General features: G+C 44.4%; 1 protein-coding gene across 1 annotated transcript in view; it reads left to right on the forward strand.

The window, feature by feature from the left end:
- The window catches only part of LOC115128229 (RNA-binding motif, single-stranded-interacting protein 3-like), a 245,401-nt gene that overhangs the window by 47,837 nt on the left and 177,754 nt on the right, over positions 1-19,810 (forward strand). Inside the window, exon 2 of the mRNA XM_065017668.1 lies at positions 5,631-5,788. Within this exon, the coding sequence (XP_064873740.1) occupies positions 5,631-5,788 (158 nt within the window). The remainder of the gene's footprint in view (positions 1-5,630; positions 5,789-19,810) is intronic.

Raw genomic sequence — 19,810 nt, forward strand, 5'->3', positions numbered from 1 at the left:
TAGTGCCTTATTACAAACCAGATCCATGTTTTTAAATATGTTTTATTCTGCACAAGCTTCCTTCTTTTCGCTCTGTCATTTAGGTTAGTATTGTGGAGTAACTACAACGTTGTTGATCCATCCTCAGTTTTCTCCTATCACAGCCATTAAACTCTGTAACTGTTTTAAAGTCACCATTGGCCTCATGGTGAAATCCCTGAGTGGTTTCCTTCCTCTCCCTGAACTGAGTTCGGAAGGATGCCTGTAACTTTCTAATGACTGGTTGTAATTGTTACACCATCCAAAGTGTAATTAATAACTTCACCATGTTCAAATGAATATTCAAAGTCATCTTTTTTTTTCTTTTTTTTTACCCATCTACCAATAGAAGCCCTCCCTGGTCTTTGTGGTTGAATCTGTGTTTGAAATTCATTGCTTCGACTGAGGGACCTTACCCTTAATTGAATGTGTGAGGTACAGAGATTAGTCATTCAAAAATCATGTTAAACACTTATTTCCACACAGAGTGAGTTCATGCAACGTATTATGTGACTTGGTAAGATTTGTTTTACTCCTGAATATATTTAGGCTTTGCCTTAACAAAGGTGTTGAATACTTATTGACTCAAGACATTTCAGCTTTTCATTTCTTATTAGTTTGTCAAATTGTCTGAAAACATCATTCCACTTTGACATTATGGGGTGTTGTGTGTAGGCCAGTGACACAACACCTAAATGTCATCTATTTCAAATTCAGGCTGCAACACAACAACATGTGGAGGGGGTGTGAATACTTTCTGAAGGATCTGTGGTTTGCTGATACGAAATGTATTGCGATTCTCACAATTCTATATGTATTGCGATTCGTTACTGTTTATTCCTTGTTTTTCCTATGAGATTTGATTTTCCAAACATATTGCTTGCTTTTCAGTGCCTTGCAAAGAAATGTTGTGTTACAAAGTGGGATTAAAATTGTTGACAATGAAATCAATCAATCTTTGTTTCGGGCAAGCCTAAATGAGTTAGGGAGTAACATTTGGCATACTAAATCACATAAGTTACATGAGCTCGCTCATGTGATATAATAGGGGTCGACATCATTTTTGAATGACTAACCCTTCCTCTGTCCCCCATCCATACAACATCTGCCAGGTCCCTCAGTTAAGTATTGAATTTCAAGCACAGATTCAACTATAAAGACCAGGGAGATTTTATGAAAGCACCATGAAGAAAGGCAGTGATTGGTAGATGAGTAACAATAACAAATCAGACATTGAGCATGGTCAAGTTAATAATTATGCTGTGGATGATGTATTAAATCACCCAGACACATCAAAGATTACAGTCCTCCTTCTGACCTGAGCTGCAGGACAGGAAGGAAACTGAATGGCCAAGTTACAGTTTCGACTTATATCTGCTTGACAATCTATGGCAAGACTTGAAAATGTCTTGCCAAGATATCCAACATCTTGACAGAGCTTGAAGAATTCTGAAAATAATAATGGGATAATATTGCACAATCCAGGTGTGTAAAGCTCTTAGAGACTTACCCAAGAAGAGGTACAGCTGGAATCACTGCTGAAGGTATTCATAACATGTATTGACTCAGGGAGCTGAATACTTAGGCATCAACTATATTTCAGTTATTTCATTTCTATCAATCTCTAAAAAATATATATATAATAATTCTTAGACTTTGACATTACAGAGTATTTGGTGTAGATTGTTGACCTCAAATCACACATTGTAACACAATAAAATGGGAAGAAATCCAAGGGGTAAGAATATGTTTTACAAGGCACTCTATGTCTGCTGCAGAGGGACAAGAGAGAGCAGGACAAAATTAGATTTGATCAGTCATGGAAATAAAAGTGGTGAAAACATGGTGGCTCACTATTCAAAAAGAAGATGGAGAACAAGGTATAGAACAAGCTATAGAACAAGCTATAGGATGAACAATACCAGAGTTTTGGCACAGGTACAGCCGACTAGTGCTAGCTAACGCTGCCTAGAAAAATATCGATATGATGTCATCCAAAATAATATTACGATATTTAACTGTATGGATTTTTCCCCGCGTCACTACAAATCAATTGCTTATGTTTTAGTAGTGTAACTAGGCTTTCACAGTGAAGCTTAACACAAGCACACATACAAGCACATAACACTATATAAAGGCATTCACCCAGCACTTCGCACTTGCATAGTCATCCTCGCACACGCTCACTCACACCTATACACACACTAACTTATATTCTGTCTCACACACACAAACCCACACACATGCACACACACACACACACACATTAACAGTGTCATAGCTCCCTCCAAGCAGTGTAGGCTGGAGGGGGCTGGCGCTCTGATATTGACACCACGGCTGCAGTGTGGTTGGTCCTTGGCCAGTTCTCAGCCGGCTTCGTGACTGCTGCTGTGGATCCCTATAAATCAGACCCAATTACCAGGCTACAGCACTGGGCCTTTCATCCACTCACAGGCAGGCAGAGAGGGCAAACACAGGCCCCATACCGAGTACTGTAACACAGGCCCGATATCAACTACTGTAGCCTACTCTCCGCCTTTCTATGGACCTCATATCTATTAAGTGTTCATACCACAAACATACTGGTGTGGAAATGATATAGCTTATGCAGGCTCTGTATAGTGCTGGGTGACTGTCCATTTTCACCTGTTTGGGTGAGTTTGCTTTGTTTGGATTACAGAAAAAGAAGGAGGACAGTCCAGTATGAGTTGAGTGTTTTCTGTCTATTCATTTTTTAGATATATTTTGCTTACTTTTGCCCAATGGTTGTTTTTTGGATCAAGCCTTGGTTGGAATGGCGTTTGCTTGGATTGGCAATCTCCAGTGGATTGGATCCCACAATCACACATGAACGCGCGCACACACACACGCACGCACGCACGCACGCACGCACGCAAACACGCTTACACAAACACTCCCCTGACTGCTCTTCCCTTGCTCCAGTCAGAAGAAATGTGTGCACTGTCTCCTTGTGCATATCCAGCCCTATATACGATACAATAGCTTTATCATCCTCGGTTCATACACTCATAAACATTCTCCAGCGTGTGTCACGGTTGCGGCAGAGCCCCCCTGCTAGCTCAGTAAATCGGCCCTGTGTAAACCATTCTGCCCATCTGAAATACCGGGTACATTTAAATCCCTGACATGCCTCTGTAGCGACGTGCCACGACGGGGGGGTTGTCTCATTTACCACCTGGAGGTTTTCAAGTGTCGTAACCATCTCCTCTTACTGAAGGCAGCCAGCAAGGCGGCAGAGATCCTCTTTGTCAATTGCTGTATTCAACTCCCATCAGCCAGACATGTGAGGGAGATGTTTCTATATTTCCGGGGGGCTGGTGGGTTTTGTGCATCTCACAGACTGACAGGGTGAGCGGGCTGGGGGTAAATACCAGTCACGGACCATCCGGAAGAGGAACAAATCTGTTTATTAACCTCGAGAGGAGAAGAGAGAGGAAAAAGAGAGAGGAAAAGGATACACAGACCACAGACTGTCAATCACACATGATGGTCGGTGTTCACTCGTACTCAGACGCACACACACACTCGACCCTTCACTTGATCGTATCACACACACACACACACACACACACACACACACACACACACACACACACACACACACACACACACACACACACACACACACACACACACACACACACACACACTCTCACACAGCTCCTCAGGGACCTCTAGCACCCTCTCATTTGTCATCCCAGGGCTTCTGAATAACCTCCCTCTTTCCCAGCACTGTAAGTAATGAGCCAGGGTTGACCCTCCATGCCTCATTGTGTTAGATTTCAGCTTCTGACCTTAAAAATGAAAGCAAATCGATAGGGCGGGACACGTGAATTCCAAAGCCCAGGACGCAAGCCAAGTGTGGAGTGGAGGGAGGAATGCGGAGCTGCACAATATACTGGGTAGTAAGAGAGGCTCTTTCACCTCACCTTCAATAGGGACCAACACTGTATCACCAGTGTGCTGCAGTGAATTTGCATGTAAATTGTGTGTCACCCAGTGCATTTAGTGTGGGTAATCTAAAGTACCGCAGAGGGGATGGGGGGAGAGAGCTCAGAGCTTAGTCAAGGCTTGGTTTTTAATATTAATTTTCTGTGCGTCAAAATGTACTGGGACACTTTATTTTAAGTGTTATAACACACAGCATTTGTAGGAGAATTTTACCTGGCTTTGAGTAGTCGTGATAGTTTACGTGCAGTTTAGAAGGACTTACCGTAGCTATAATATGGTGCAATTCAAGACAATGAAATGACATGTCAAAGTATCAAAGCACCCCAGCAAAGAGAGTGATACACGGTGTAGGTCAAAAGTGTCTTGACCACCTGATGTTTGTATGCACACTGTCCATAAACAACCCCTATTAAAACCCCCAGTCCGGTCAATGTCCAGTCTCCTTCCTAAATGGGCTGACTGTCTCTCTCTCCCTCCATTACAATATGCTGTAGCTCGACAGCGGTGAAGCACATTGTGTGTACTCACTACTCTACTGAGAGTAGTGGCTGGCCGTCAGTTCCAGTTAGCCCAGCATGATAATTGGCCTCCCATTGATAGACGCAGACTCCCTTCACACTCCAGGGGTCTCGGCTCATTGTCGGAAGAGGCGACACACTGCCCGAGAACACTCGAAAATTGCACATCAAATCAGCCATGCTTCACGGGCCGGCGCTAACGCGCGGGGTGGGTACCACGAAGGGGGCGTGTGAGTGTGTGTGTGTTCTTCCATAGCTCCGTGTGCAGTGTCTCTCCGGGGAGGCTAGGGTTTAACGTGGCTAACTGGAGCTGCTGGTGGCTGTGCTCTCTCTCACTCACTCTTTTTTTCTTCTTCTTCTTCTTCTCTCCTCTTTCTCCGTTACTGCCCAACCCTTTTTCTCTCTCTCCGTCACTTTCAGCCACCCCTCTCTCTTTCTCCCTCCTTCTCCATCCCTCTTTCTTCCTACTACGCCCACAGGGCCTTCGTTACCTCTCTGTCACCGAGCGCAGCGACCATGGTATAGCGATATAAATAGGCTGTGAGTGGCGAGCCCTGACACCATAAATCCACAGTGGGAGGGACACGAGGGGGAGAGAGGGGTGCAGAGACAGAGGGAAGGGATGTAGTGTATACAAAATGGGGAGAAATAAGGAATATATCATGGAAAGGGAGCGATGCGCTGTAGTGATGAGGCGGTTTGTTGACGTACACAGGGAGAGGGAATTGTTGAACGGTTCAGATGCTGAGTCTCATTAAAAACATCTCACCTGTAGAGGTGCAAACTGTTCTGAGAATGCCTCCAGACTCGGGAGTATGAAGTCAGGGAGGAAAATGGCACTCCAACATCTCTCAACACATCATTTTGAGGATGTCCCTTCTATAACAGTTAACCACTAGAAAGCCTGGATTCGAACCAGGGACTGTAGTGAAGCCTCTTGAACTGAGATGCAGTGCCTTAGACCGCTGCGCCTCTCGGGAGCACTCTTCTCTATTCCTGTGTCTATGCCCCTCCCCCCACTCCATGTGAAAGATACCTACATATCACAACCCACACATACATAATGTATGTGTTTTATGTACTCAAATATATTTAGCCCTAACCTCTTCTCTCTTCCTGCAGCAGCCCTATGCTCCACCCCTCCACCCCATGGCTCCGCCCAGCCCCAGCCACAACAGCTGCAGTCACGGCGGATCCGAGCTGCTGAGTAAAACTAACCTGTACATTCGAGGCCTGCCCCCGGGGACCACGGACCAGGATCTCATCAAGCTCTGCCAACCGTGAGTGTGGTACATACACTCAGACATATAGAAACACACACACCTGCTCCTGCACACACACACACACACACCGTATATAAACACACATGCACACCTGCTGACACACACACGCGCGCGTACACACACAAAAACACACACACACGCACACCTGCTGGTACACACTGTGAATGTATAGAAACAGACACGGGTAATCATAAAAGCTCTGCCAAGTATGTGGGTGATGCAAAAACACACACATGCGCATGAATGTCCACACACACACACACCTACACAGAGCTCAATAAAGCCCTAATAAAATGTAGATTGGACTGCCTCCCCCAGGAACCACGGACCAGGACCTCATCAAGCTGCAACCCACAGCCCACACAGACACACACACACTTACACACTAACAGCTTTGTTCGGCTCCAATAAATTCCTCATTAATAAAGACTGCAAATTGTGAAATACAGGCTAAAAGCGAAGTCTACCGGTTGCGTAACATTTTCTTGGCCATCTTTCCAGAAATATCCCAGTCAAATGCAGGCAATTATTTTATGATCTTTTGGAATCGGAACGCTCTGTCCAGTATTTGGTAATGCTCCTACTATGTCACAAGTTGATCTTGACCCATCAAAATTCCATTAGCTAGACAGCAAACACGATAAGACAATGGAGGCCCTGTAGACAGTGTCCAATAAAACGTTCCTTTTGCCGTTTAACATTGGACATACACCATTACTGCCTCACTGTCCTCTGGTGGATGCTTCACTTCACTTTCTCCAACACACTCTTCCTTTAGCACCCCCCCCGTGTATTTTTGCCATTCGCCTTGGTCAGTCAAAGGCATTGTCTAAGTACCCCCAAGGTTGCCCGAGGTCTGCTGTGCCAATGAAAATCCAATGAAACTTTAATTAGCCAGGAAACTGTTTCAAGCACAGGCAGGTCGAAACATTTTCACAAAGGTCATCTGGCACTGAAGTCTGTGACACCCGGGTCCCCCCTCTGGTGTTGTTTTCCTTCTCCGGTCTGCTGAACCCACACCTCCTCCACCCATGTCCCACTCCCACCCCAACCCGCTCCACCCCGCCACAATGGCATCCTCCCTTGGTCCGTCGCACCTTGTCCCCCAGGTTCATGTCAACCTGAAACCTCCGAAATCAGCCTCTGCGGTCTTCAGAAATGTTTTAGTGCTAGTTTTGTTTTTCGAGCACCTCTGTCACCCACGTTATTTTCTCTAATCAGTATCATGGAGTTGGCTGACTCTGCATATTTATGAGTGTTTTCCTCTCAGTGGTTAGTTTTGAAAACCCGACCCTAGGCAACAGTGACTAGAGTCTGGTGACAATGACGAACTCTTTTGACAACTTCAAGAAGGGAAAAAAAAGAGGAGTCCTCTTCAGACAGACAACTCTCTCAACAAATCATGATGCCAGTTTGTAGTTGATGCTTACGAGCCACTTGCGAAATGCAGTAACAAAATGTTGTTTGATTTGTGTCCTTGTGTTGTGCTGAGCCGTACTGGTTCCCGAGACGGGGTCTGCGGGGTCACACGCACTGTGAAACAGCCCCAGCAGCCTAGAATCCCAGTATCTCCAAAGCAAGCAGAGTGCCGCCAACGGATGCATTCTTGAGAGTGTGCCATATCGTAGCCGCTGATTGGAGGTCGTTACACACTGCCTGAGAGATGTTTGGAAATGACGCAGCAAGCTACACTCTCCCACAAGTCCTCACACAACTGCTACAACTTCCTCTATTACTTCAAACATGGCCAAAATAAAAGAGAATCAATAACAACAATGGCCACAGAGTTTCTAATTATATGCACCGAGAGCAGTTGGATTTGGGAGTGTGCTTAATCTGTGTTTTATTCAGTTGGCTGGATCTGTAGCTCTCCAGAACCATCAGCCTGATATATGGGCATGGAGAAGCAGCCAGAGAAGTGGGTTTTGGCTGAACACCCAGAACGAAAAGCATGGATAGAACAGCCATTACCATGAGAAAAATGCATGGACAAGTGGGCAGGTGGGGCACGGGGGGTGGGGGGGGGGGGTTGGGGGCGTTGGGGTACGGGGCCATTAGCGGTTGAGCAGTGCTGGGGATTTCTTGTTTGCAGTCCACCACCTAGGAGAGGTAGAGGGGCTGAGGCCGCAGGTTCTTTTGAGGAAAGAGCACATTTTAGAAGGTAGACTTGGGGCCCACACTTGGAATAACAGGGGCATTCATTCTCCCTGCCAGTGGTAAAAAAATCCATAAATCAAAAAGCCAAGATTGAATGGACCACAGAGCTCTCCTCCCTCCTCCTCCCTTCTGCCTCTTCTGTTCTTCCCTGCCTACCGTTCTCCCTCCATCCCTCACTTCTGGTTCTCTGCACCCAATTTCAGCTGTGGACCGGCTACAGCTGTGCCCTCTGTCATGCTGCTTTCCCTAGCGTGGCGCCTGATCAAATGGAGAGAAACCCAAATCAAGAGCTAATCACCGCCAATTGTCCAAATAACCTTTCCCATGTGTGGCGAGGGAAGGAGGGAGGGGTGAGAGGGTGGGAAGGGAGGGGTTGGAGCTCCACACAGCAGAGGAAGGGGTGACCCTGGGACCACCTGTTCCACAGAGCCACTGCGATCCGAAGCGCCACATTATCCCAAAGGATTCTGAGGCCCTCTGTTGACACAAGCCGGCCGACTATCAGAGCCTCCCCGATCCCACGGGCTCCTTTTCAAAAAACTGCCAAAGGGAGGGAGTGTGAGAGAAGACACTCCAGTCGGCCCAGCCTCGGCTCTTTCGGCTCAGTCATCGATGCCCTGTCTGCCCAACGCTTTTTGGTCAAGCTCTGTCAGAACGGACCGAGATAGCGGTGCTTAACCTCTGAGGTGGCGAGACAACTGCAGGAATGCCCGGACCAAACTCCTCCCCCACACCACCCCACCAACAAAACGTTGTCAACCAGATGCTCTGGATGTTTCGGGAACAGAAAGAATCACTCTCTCACTTGATCTTACTCTTCTTCTGTCTCTCATTGCCACTTCGCTACAATACCCGGCAACAACACAAATTGTCATGTGCTTTGTGTGGTGAATTTACATGGTCATTTACTTGCCTGGTTCTAACTAACAACATACAAAATGCCTGTATCCTCCACAACATTGATCTGGAGAGCAGTTGCTGTGCAGTGGCTGATATACCTCCAGGCAATCTCCTACATTATTCATCCCCCCCATTACTGCTTAGTTCATTAGGATCCCCATTACAGTGTCTTCCAACAATGTTCACACCCCTTGACTTTTCCACATCTTGTTGTGTTACAGCCTAAATTTAGAAGGGATTAAATTGAGATGTTTTAGTTACTGGCCTACACACAATACGCCGTCATGTCAAAGTGGAAGTATGTTTTTAGTAAATGAATAAAACATCAATAAGTTATCATCCCCTTTGTTATGGCCTAAATAAGTTGAGTAAAAAGTTGCTTAACAAGTCACATAATAAGTTGCAAGGACTGGGTGCAATAACAGTGTTAACATGATTTTTTTGAACAACTGCGTATCTGTAAAGTCCCTCAGTTGAGCAGTACATTTGTTAACACTTTACTTGACATCCAGCGTCATAACACATTATAACAAGATCATAACCATGTCTTAATGTCATAAAATCAAATCAAATCAAATGGTATTTGTCACATGCACCGAATACAACAGGTGTAGACTTTACAGGGAAATGTTTACTTACAAGCCATTAACCAACAATGCTTTAAGAGGTCATTTTTTTATACAAATAAGTAGATAATAAAATAGATAAATAAAAAATAAAAGTAACAAATGATTAAACAGCAGGAGTAAAATAACAAGTGAGGCTATGTACAGGGTATTACGGTACAGAGTCAATGTGGAGGCTATATACAGGGTATTAATGTACAGAGTCAATGTGGAGGCTATGTACAGGGTATTACGGTACAGAGTCAATGTGGAGGCTATATACAGGGTATTACGGTACAGAGTCAATGTGGAGGCTATATACAGGGTATTACGGTACAGAGTCAATGTGGAGGCTATATACAGGGTATTACGGTACAGGTACAGAGTCAATGTGGAGGCTATATACAGGGTATTACGGTACAGAGTCAATGTGGAGGCTATATACAGGGTATTACAGGTGGAGGCTATATACAGGGTATTACGGTACAGAGTCAATGTGGAGGCTATATACAGCGTATTACGGTACAGAGTCAATGTGGAGGCTAGGCTATACAGGGTATTCAATGTGGTACAGAGTCAATGTGGAGGCTATATACAGGGTATTACGGTACAGAGTCAATGTGGAGGCTATATACAGGGTATTACGGTACAGTGTCAATGTGGAGGCTATATACAGGGTATTACGGTACAGAGTCAATGTGGAGGCTATATACAGGGTATTACGGTACAGAGTCAATGTGGAGGCTATATACAGGGTATTACGGTACAGAGTCAATGTGGAGGCTATGTACAGGGTATTACGGTAGAGAGTCAATGTGGAGGCTATGTACAGGGTATTACGGTACAGGGTCAATGTGGAGGCTATATACAGGGTATTACGGTACAGAGTCAATGTGGAGGCTATATACAGGGTATGACGGTACAGAGTCAATGTGGAGGCTATGTACAGGGTATTACGGTACAGAGTCAATGTGGAGGCTATATACAGGTCAATGTATTACGGGTACAGAGTCAATGTGGAGGCTATATACAGGGTATTACGGTACAGAGTCAATGTGGAGGCTATGTACAGGGTATTACGGTACAGAGTCAATGTGGAGGCTATATACAGGGTATTACGGTACAGAGTCACTGTGGAGGCTATACACAGGGTATTACGGTACAGAGTCAATGTGGAGGCTATGTACAGGGTATTACGGTACAGAGTCAATGTGGAGGATATATACAGGGTATTACGGTACAGAGTCAATGTGGAGGCTATATACAGGGTATTACGGTACAGAGTCAATGTGGAGGCTATATACAGGGTATTACGGTACAGAGTCAATGTGGAGGCTATGTACAGGGTATTACGGTAGAGAGTCAATGTGGAGGCTATGTACAGGGTATTACGGTACAGAGTCAATGTGGAGGCTATATACAGGGTATTACGGTACAGAGTCAATGTGGAGGCTATGTACAGGGTATTACGGTACAGAGTCAATGTGGAGGCTATATACAGGGTATTACGGTACAGAGTCAATGTGGAGGCTATATACAGGGGGTACCAGTACAGAGTCAATGTGTGGGGGCACCGGTTAGTTAAGGTAATTGAGGTTATATGTAGGTAGAGTTAAAGTGAATATGTATAGATTATAAACAGAGAGTAGCAGCAGTGTAAAAGAGGGGTCTGGTAGCCATTTGATTAAATGTTCAGGAATCTTTTGGCTTGAGGGTAGAAGCTGTTACGGAGCCTTTGGACCTCGACTTGGCACTCCGGTACCGCTTGCCGTGCGGTAGCAGAGAGAACAGTCTATGACTAGGGTGACTGGAGTTTTTGACAATTTTTAAGGTCTTCCTCTGACACCGCCTGATATAGAGGTCCTGGATGGCAGGACGCTTGGCCCAATGATGTACTGGGCCGTACGCACTACCCTCTGCAGTGCCTTGTGGTTGGAGGCCGAGTAGATGCCATACCAGGCGGTATTGCAACCAGTCAGGACGCTCTCGATGGTGCAGCTATAGAACCTTTTGAGGATCTGAGGACCCCATGCCTAATCTTTTCAGCATCCTGAGGGGGAATAGGCTTTGTCGTGCCCTCTTCACGATCATCTTAGTGTGTTTGGACCATGATAGTTACCCTTTAGCTCAGTGTGGTTGTTGCCTGTAATCCATGGCTTCTGGTTGGGGTATGTACGTACTGTCACTGTGGGGACGACATCATCGATGCACTTATTGATGAAGCCAGTGACTGATGTGGTGTACTCCTCAATGCCGTCGTAAGAATCCCGGAACAAATCTGTCTGTGCTAGCAAAACAGTCCTGTAGCTTAGCATTAGCTTAATCTGACCACTTTCTTATTGACCGAGTCACTGGTGCTTCCTGCTTTAGTTTTTGCTTGTAAGCAGGAACCAGGAGAATATAATTATGGTCAGATTTGCCAAATGTAGGGCGAGGGAGAGCCTTGTATGCATCTCTGTGTGTGGAGTAAAGGTGGTCTAGAGTTTTTTTCCTTCTGGTTGCACATTCAACATGCTGATAGATATGAGGTAAAACTGATTTGAGTTTCCCTGCATTAAAGTCCCCGGCCACTAGGAGCGCCACCTCTGGATGAGCTTTTTCCTGTTTGCTTATGGCCGTATACAGCTCATTGAGTGCTGTCTTAGTGCCAGCATCGGTCTGCTGTGGTATATTGACAGGTACAAAAAAATTTAGATGTAAACTCTCTTGGTAAATAGTGTGGTCTACAGCTTTTCATGAGATACTCTACTTCAGGCGAGCAAAACCTTGAGACCTCCTTAGATTTCTTGCACCAGCTGTTGTTTACAAATATGCATAGGCCGCCGCCCCTTGTCTTACCAGAGGCCGTTGTTCTATCCTGCCAAAAAAGCTTAAAACCCGCCAGTTGTATGTTAGTCATGTCGTCGTTCAGCCAAGACTCGGTGAAACTATAAGATATTGCAGTTTTTAATGTCCCGTTGGTAGGATATACGTGCTCGTATTTCGTCTATTTTATTATCAATTGATTGTAAATTGGGTAATAGGACCGATGGTAAAGGCAGATTACCCTCTCGGTGACGGATCCTTACAAGGCACCCGGACGTCATCCACTATACCTCCGTCTTGAGGAACCTTGTCGGGTGTCTGGAGTAAATCTGTCCCATTGAAGAATAATTCCTCCAGTACGGGGTGAGTAAATCTCTGCCCTGGACATGGTGACAGAAACATTATGTACAAAATAAGTTACAAATAACACGAAAAAAAACATACACAATAGCACAATTGGTTACGGGACCGTAAAACGGTGGCCATCTCCTTTGGCCCCGTTGTTACAGCTGACATAACTTGTCATAACCTGTCATAATATGGTCACAGCACTGTCATGACCCATATATTTACACCTGTTTTGACATATATTGTGCTATTTCATGGCTAGTTGTGACACCTACATAAGAGTGTCAAAACCCACTTTTATTCAAATCTGTTTTTTTCCCTGCCAAGAAGTTTCCTTTCGTTTGAAAGTTATTTTCTTAAGTCCTTTGTTGTTATTGTAATGAATTCTTTACATATTTGTTTTTACAGCATATCCTGACCATCCTGTGTCACATTACTTGGACAAAGAAAATATTCTTTATGACACTGTCAAGAAGCATTATGACCATCATAATCATATAAGCCAGATAGGCCTATCAGGTACATCCCCCTAATACCAAAGAAAATATCAGCATGTAAAGTAGCTAGTTAGCTGTAAAATTGCCTCAACAAACTGGACTATCAATTTAGGAGTCTACAATCTCACCATGTTCAAGCTGCAGATCGATGCGCCTCCCAGAGTGGAGCCTGACATTCACAACGACAGATTTACTTTTAAGGAGATGGGAAACGTTGCCCATGCTGTCAATGAGCCTCACGCTGCATTCTGGGACAAGAAGCGCTCCTTCTATTGTGCTCTAGCTCGAAAAACCCAACATTAGCACAAATTTCGTCAACAAGAAGTACAACATTACACATCTTTTCCGAGATGTGAGATAATTAACTTGCTATCTGTAATATCGTATAACTTTGGAATCGTGACATTTCGTAATTTCGAGGAAAATAGGCATGTTTCAAAACATACTGGCTTTGAGAATGGATTGCATGACGATTAGTTTAGCAACTGCCTGACACAGCATGACAACGCGATTGGTCGACAGTCTGCTGGGTGGGACGTTATACGTTCCTTAATTCATTGGATTCCTATCTCCTTTCTATAATATCTCTGGGAACAGCACCATGCCATTCACCCTGGACTAAAGAGGTAGACAAATAGGAAAAATGTGCTAGACCCTTAACTTACACATTTCTCGAGGTAGAAATATCGCTAAAATATGATCAATGGATCATTCAAAAGAAGACATCCTCCCGAGTTATGAGAGTATTGAAATTTGACATGTATATATAGACGTTTTGGCGATCTAAAAGTCGTATTCTTTTTAACTTCCAGTGCAGTGAGATAGACTTTATCACAGTGCTACGTCATATTGGCCGGATTTCTGCCTGCTTGAATGCCAATAACTCAGATACACATGAAACATGAAATGACCCAGGGAATCGATAGAAAATCACCCAGAGATGCACATAAACAATATAACATTCAAAATGGGTGAACCTTTCCTTTAATGTGGTACATTTAAAAAAACATATACAGTACCAGTCAAAAGTTTTGACACCTACTCATTCAGGGGTTTTAATTTATTTATACTATTTTCTGCATTGTAGAATAATAGTGGAGACATCAAAACAATGAACTAACACATTTGAAGAATCTCAAATGTCAAATATATTTTGATTTGTTTAACACTTTTTTGGTTACTTTGTGATTTCATATGTGTTATTTCATAGTTTTGATGTCTTCACTATTATTATTATTATTATGTAAATGTTGAAAGTGCGTGGGCGACGGAGAGAAACAACACGGTGCAGTTTGAGGCCATGTGGCAGAGAGTGGTGCGGGCGCTGGAGACGGGGGTGTGAGCAGGTGGGTCTGGGCAGGAATGATGTCGTTGATGTTTGTGTGCGTCGGTATGCTGTTGTTTGCATGTGTATGTTTTGTATGGTTAAAAAATGTATAATAAATCAAATCGAACCAAAAAAAAAAGATAACATACCACATGATGCATTGTAATGAATCTAGTTGGGCAGTTATTTAAAAGGCACACTTTGGGGTGGCAGGTAGCCTAGTGGTCAGAGCGTTGGACTAGTAACCGAAAGGTTGCAAGATCCAATCACTCAGCTGACAAGGTAAAAATCGGTCCGCCCCTGAACAAGGCAGTTAACCCGCTGTTCCCAGGCCGTCATTGAAAAAAAGAATTTGTTCTTAACTGACTTGCCTAGTTAAATAAAGGTTAAAAAATAATTATCTTCAGCAGCATCTGTTTCCTACCTTAACATTAGGCATTTGTTTTAGAGTATTTAGAGTATTAGAGATGGGAACTAATGGAGAAAGTCTAAGCTTGTAGCGTTGCTTTAGCTGTGACACATGTAGATTGGCGAGTGATTGGGTGAGAAAAAAATATATATTTTGAATTCAGGCTGTAACTCAACAAATTGTGGAATATATCAAGGGGTATGAATATTTTCTGAAGGAACTGAATGTCTGTTTGAAGTGTATGCAAATAGATTATACAAGTGGTTAGGCATTTTCAACACACAGACCAGACGAGTAGACCATTTCTCCTCGACCAGGAAACACTATCGTGTACGTTGTTGATGTTGGTTCTGTGTGTGCAGTTAAGGGCAAGGCGGGCTGCCTTGTTTTGAGCCAGCTGCATCTTTGCTAGGTCTTACTTTGCTGACCCTGACCATATTGCTGGACGGTGCATTCGGGAAAGTATTCAGACCCCTTGACTTTTTCCACGTTTTGTTACGTTTACAGCCTTCTTTTAAAATGGACTTTAAGAAAAACTATCTACACACAATACCCCATAATGACAAAGCAAAAATAGTTTTTTTCCCGAAATTTTTCCAAATGTATTAAAATACAAAACTGAAATATTACATTTACACAAGTATTCAGACCCTTTAGTCAGTACTTTGTTGAAGCACCTTTGGCAGCCATTACAGCCCCGAGTCTTCTTGGGTATGATGATACAAGCTTGGCACACCTGTATTTGGGGAGTTTCTCCCATTCTTCTCTGCATATCCTCTCAAACTCTGTCAGGTTGGAAGGGGAGTGTTACTGCACAGCTATTTTCAGGTCTCTTCAGAGATGTTTCATCGGGTTCATGTCCAGGCTCTGGCTGGGCCACTCAAGGAAATTCAGAGACTAATCCTGATGCCACTCCTGCGTTGTCATGGCTGTGTGCTTAGGGTTGTTGTCCTGTTGGAAGGTGAACCTTCGCCCCAGTCTGAGGTCCTGAGCGCTCTGGAGCAGGTTTTCATCAAGGATCTCTCTGTACTTTGCTTCGTCCATCTTTCCCTCGATCCTGACTAGTGTCCCAGTCCCTGCCTGCTGAAAAACATCCCCACAGCATGATGCTGCCACCACCATGCTACACCGTAGGGATGGTGCCAGGTTTACTCCAGATGTGATGCTTGGCATTCAGGTCAAAGAGTTCAATCTTGGTTTCATCAGACCAGAGAATCTTGCTTCTCATGGTCTGAGAGTCCTTAAGGTGCCTTTTGGCAAACTCCAAGTGGGCTGTCCTGTGCCTTTTACTGGGGAGTGGCATTCATCCGGCCACTCTACCATAAAGGACTGATTGGTGGAGGGCTGCAGGGATGGTTGTCCTTCTGGAAGGTTCTCCCATCTCCACAGAAGAACTCTGGAGCTCTGCCAGAGTGACCATCGGGTTCTTGGTCACCTCCCTGACCAAGGCCCTTCTCCTCCGATTGCTCAGTTTGGCAGGTCGGCCAGCTCTAGGAAGAGTCTTGGTTGTTCCAAACTTCTTCCATTTAAGAATGATGGAGACCACTGTGTTCTTGGGGATCTTCAATGCTGCAGAAAAGTTTTGGTACCCTTCCCCAGATGTGTGCCTCGACACAATCCTGTCTCGGAGCTCTACGGACAATTCCTTCAACCTCATGGCTTGGTTTTTGCTCTGACATGCACTGTCAGCTGTGGGACCTTATATAAACAGGTGTGTGCCTTTCCAAATCATGCCCAATCAATTGAATTTACCACAGATGGACTCCAATCAAGTTGTAAAAACATCTTAAGGAGGATCAATGGAAACAGGATGCACCTGAGCTCAATTTCGAGTCTCATAGCAAAGGGTCTGAATACTTATGTAAATAAGGTATTTCTGTTTTGATTTTTTTTAACACGTGTATGCTGATGAGGGTAAAAAATACATTTTAGAATAAGGCTGTAACGTAACAATATATGGAAAAAGTCAAGGGGTCTGAAGACTTCCCGAATGCACTGTATAACATGGTATCGGGACAGCTTGGCTTTTCACAGGCACTACCTCTGTTTGTAATTCCCAAACGCTTGAAGGTACCACGTTCATCTGTACAAACAATAGTACGCAAGTATAAACACCATGGGACCACGCAGCCGTCATACCGCTCAAGAAGGAGACGCGTTCTGTCTCCTAGAGATGAATGTACTCTGGTACAAAAAGTGCAAATCAATTCCAGAACAACAGCAAAGGACCTTATGAAGATGCTGGAGGAAACAGGTACAAAAGTATCTATCCACAGTAAAAACAAGTCCTATATCGACACAACCTGAAAGGCCGCTCAGCAAGGAAGAAGCCACTGCTCCAAAACCGCCATAAAAAGCTAGACTACGATTTGCAACTGCACATGGGGACAAAGATCGTACTTTTTGGAGAAATGTCCTCTGGTCTGATGAAACAAAAATAGAACTGTTTGGCCATAATGACCATCATTATGTTTGGAGGAAAAAGGGGGAGGCTTGCATCCCAACCGTGAAGCACGGGGGTGGCAGCTTCATGTTGTTGGAGTGCTTTGCTGCAGGAGGGACTGGTGCACTTCACAAAATAGATGGCATCATGGTCGCAAATGGATCTTCCAAATGGACAATGACCCCAAGCATACTTCCAAAGTTGTGGCAAAACGGCTTAAGGACAACAAAGTCTAGGTATTCGAGTGACCATCACAAAGCCCTGACCTCAATCTTATCGAACATTGGAAAGAACTGAGAAAGTGTGTGCAAGCAAGGATGCCTACAAACCTGACTCAGTTACACCAGCTCTGTCAGGAGGAATGGGCCAGTTCACCCAATTTACTGTGGGAAGATTGTGGAAGGCTACCCGAAACGTTTGACCCAAATTAAACTATTTGAAGGCAATGCTACCAAATACTAATTGAGTGTATGTAAACTTCTGATCACTGGGAATGTGATGAAAGAAATAAAAGCTGAAATAAATCATCCTCTACTATTATTCATCCTCTACTATTACTATTATGTTATTTATTTAACATTCTTAAAATAAAGTGTTGATCCTAACTGACCTGAGACAAGGAATCTGTACTCGGATTAAATGTCAGGAATTGTGAAAAACTGTTTAAATGTATTTGACTAAGGTGTATGTAAACTTCCAACTTCAACTGTATGTCTATTGTTATATGGCCTATCGATTTACGTCACCATTTACCTTGAAACATGTCATCATTCCAAACATTGTACAATGTTGTGTCTCATTGGGCAACTAGGCTATAAATATGAGCTAAGTGCAATGGTCAGGTCAATCTGAGGAAGACCTCAGCCTGACGTCAACACGTCAGGCACCTGTTCGCGTCCTGTACAATGGGTGAAAGTGAGCAATAATGGAAGTCAATCTCTACCTTTTTTTGTTGAGTGCTCCAATCCTTCCTACCTTGAATTAGTCCGTTTGGAAGTTTTTCTTGGGAAACCATTTCCATGATTTGAGTCCTTGTTTGGAGCACCCCTCCTTTCCTTTGTTTGCTGAAGCGTGAAGGCCCACCTGAACTATTGGTTAAAAAAAATGGGTCAATGTGCCCTTGAGCAAGGCACTTAACCCTAAATCGCTCTGGATAACAGCATCTGCTTAATGACTCAATTGTAAATGTTACAGTTGCAGCAGCCTAAAGACGGATTGACTTTAGGACAGGAAGCAGAGCCCTCAGGACTCTACAGTTTCCTTCCCTCCCAGGTGCTTTGACGTATCCTCCCTCTCGGTCTCCATCCCTTCCCCCGCTTTCTCTCTCGCTCTTTCCCTTTCATCTGGAGTAGTGTGGAGAAAGCAACACAGATGAGATGTGTTCATTTGTGCGTGTCAGACAGAAATGCGTGGCATGTCGGCTTGACAGGTTGTAGACGGGTGTGGACAAACATTCTGGAATGCTGAAGCTTGAAAGAGAACTGTGGTAATAGCTATACTAGTGGAAAATAGCCATACTGTACCCTGTACCCATTACTCCTTCTATTAAACATACAAGTACACACACATACACAGCCATTTTTCTCTCCCACTCACTCCATTAAAAGCACTCTCTATCTATAGTGGAGCCACTGTGGTCGTTCACTCTTGTTCTCTCTTTCTCTCATTCTCTTGTTCTCTCACTCTCTCGCTCTCGTTCTCTCTCCCCCTCTCTCTCCCACCCTCTCTCTCCCGTCCTCTCTTGCTCCTTCTCTGGCTCTCTCCCTCCCTCTGGTACATGTGGGTGGAGATCTCTGTAGTGAGCTACAAGCTGATGACCGGCCAGTATCTTTCACCAGCACTACCTGTCAGAGATGCATTATCCCGTGTGTGTGTGCGTGTGTGTGTGCGTGTGTGTGCGTGCGTGCTCAGAGTGAATTTGTGTGTGTTAGTGTGTCCATGCGTTAATCGTGTGCATGTGTGTGTGTTATTTTTGTCCTGATACAGATCCTGGGGTGACAATGACATCACCACTAAATAATTCTCAGGTCATCTGCAGGCACTAACTCAACATGGCCAACACTGCTATTGGAGGCTAGTCAGGCTAGCCTTAGTTAAAGCCTCTTTAACTTGACAACAAAGAGCCAGATCCCAGATGAGGTTAAACTGGCCAAATACAACCCAATCTTGGGTGTGATCACATTTTGGCCAGCCCTGGGCCAGTTGACAGGGTTTCTTGAAGCCAGAAAATGATTGGCCTAATCCACCGGGTCACAATTTGCCAAAGAGCCGTTGTTGCCAGAAGCACAATTTTCATAATTCATATTGGACGCAGTAATGTCAGGATGACATTTTGAAATAGTTCTGTTGTCTTCCACAGTGGGAATACGTCCCACAGTGAGTAGAACCGGAGGGTGAGGAGGGCCAAAGAGCTTAGACCTGCAGATCATAGAAAACCGTTGTATCACCTGATAGTAGCAGGGAGAGTAGAGCTTAACTGACAACAGTAACATCTTGTACAGTGGTAGTGCAGTGGCCATACTGTGGGA

Source organism: Oncorhynchus nerka, linkage group LG4, assembly GCF_034236695.1.
Source record: "Oncorhynchus nerka isolate Pitt River linkage group LG4, Oner_Uvic_2.0, whole genome shotgun sequence".
In the NCBI taxonomy this organism is placed as follows: domain Eukaryota; kingdom Metazoa; phylum Chordata; class Actinopteri; order Salmoniformes; family Salmonidae; genus Oncorhynchus; species Oncorhynchus nerka.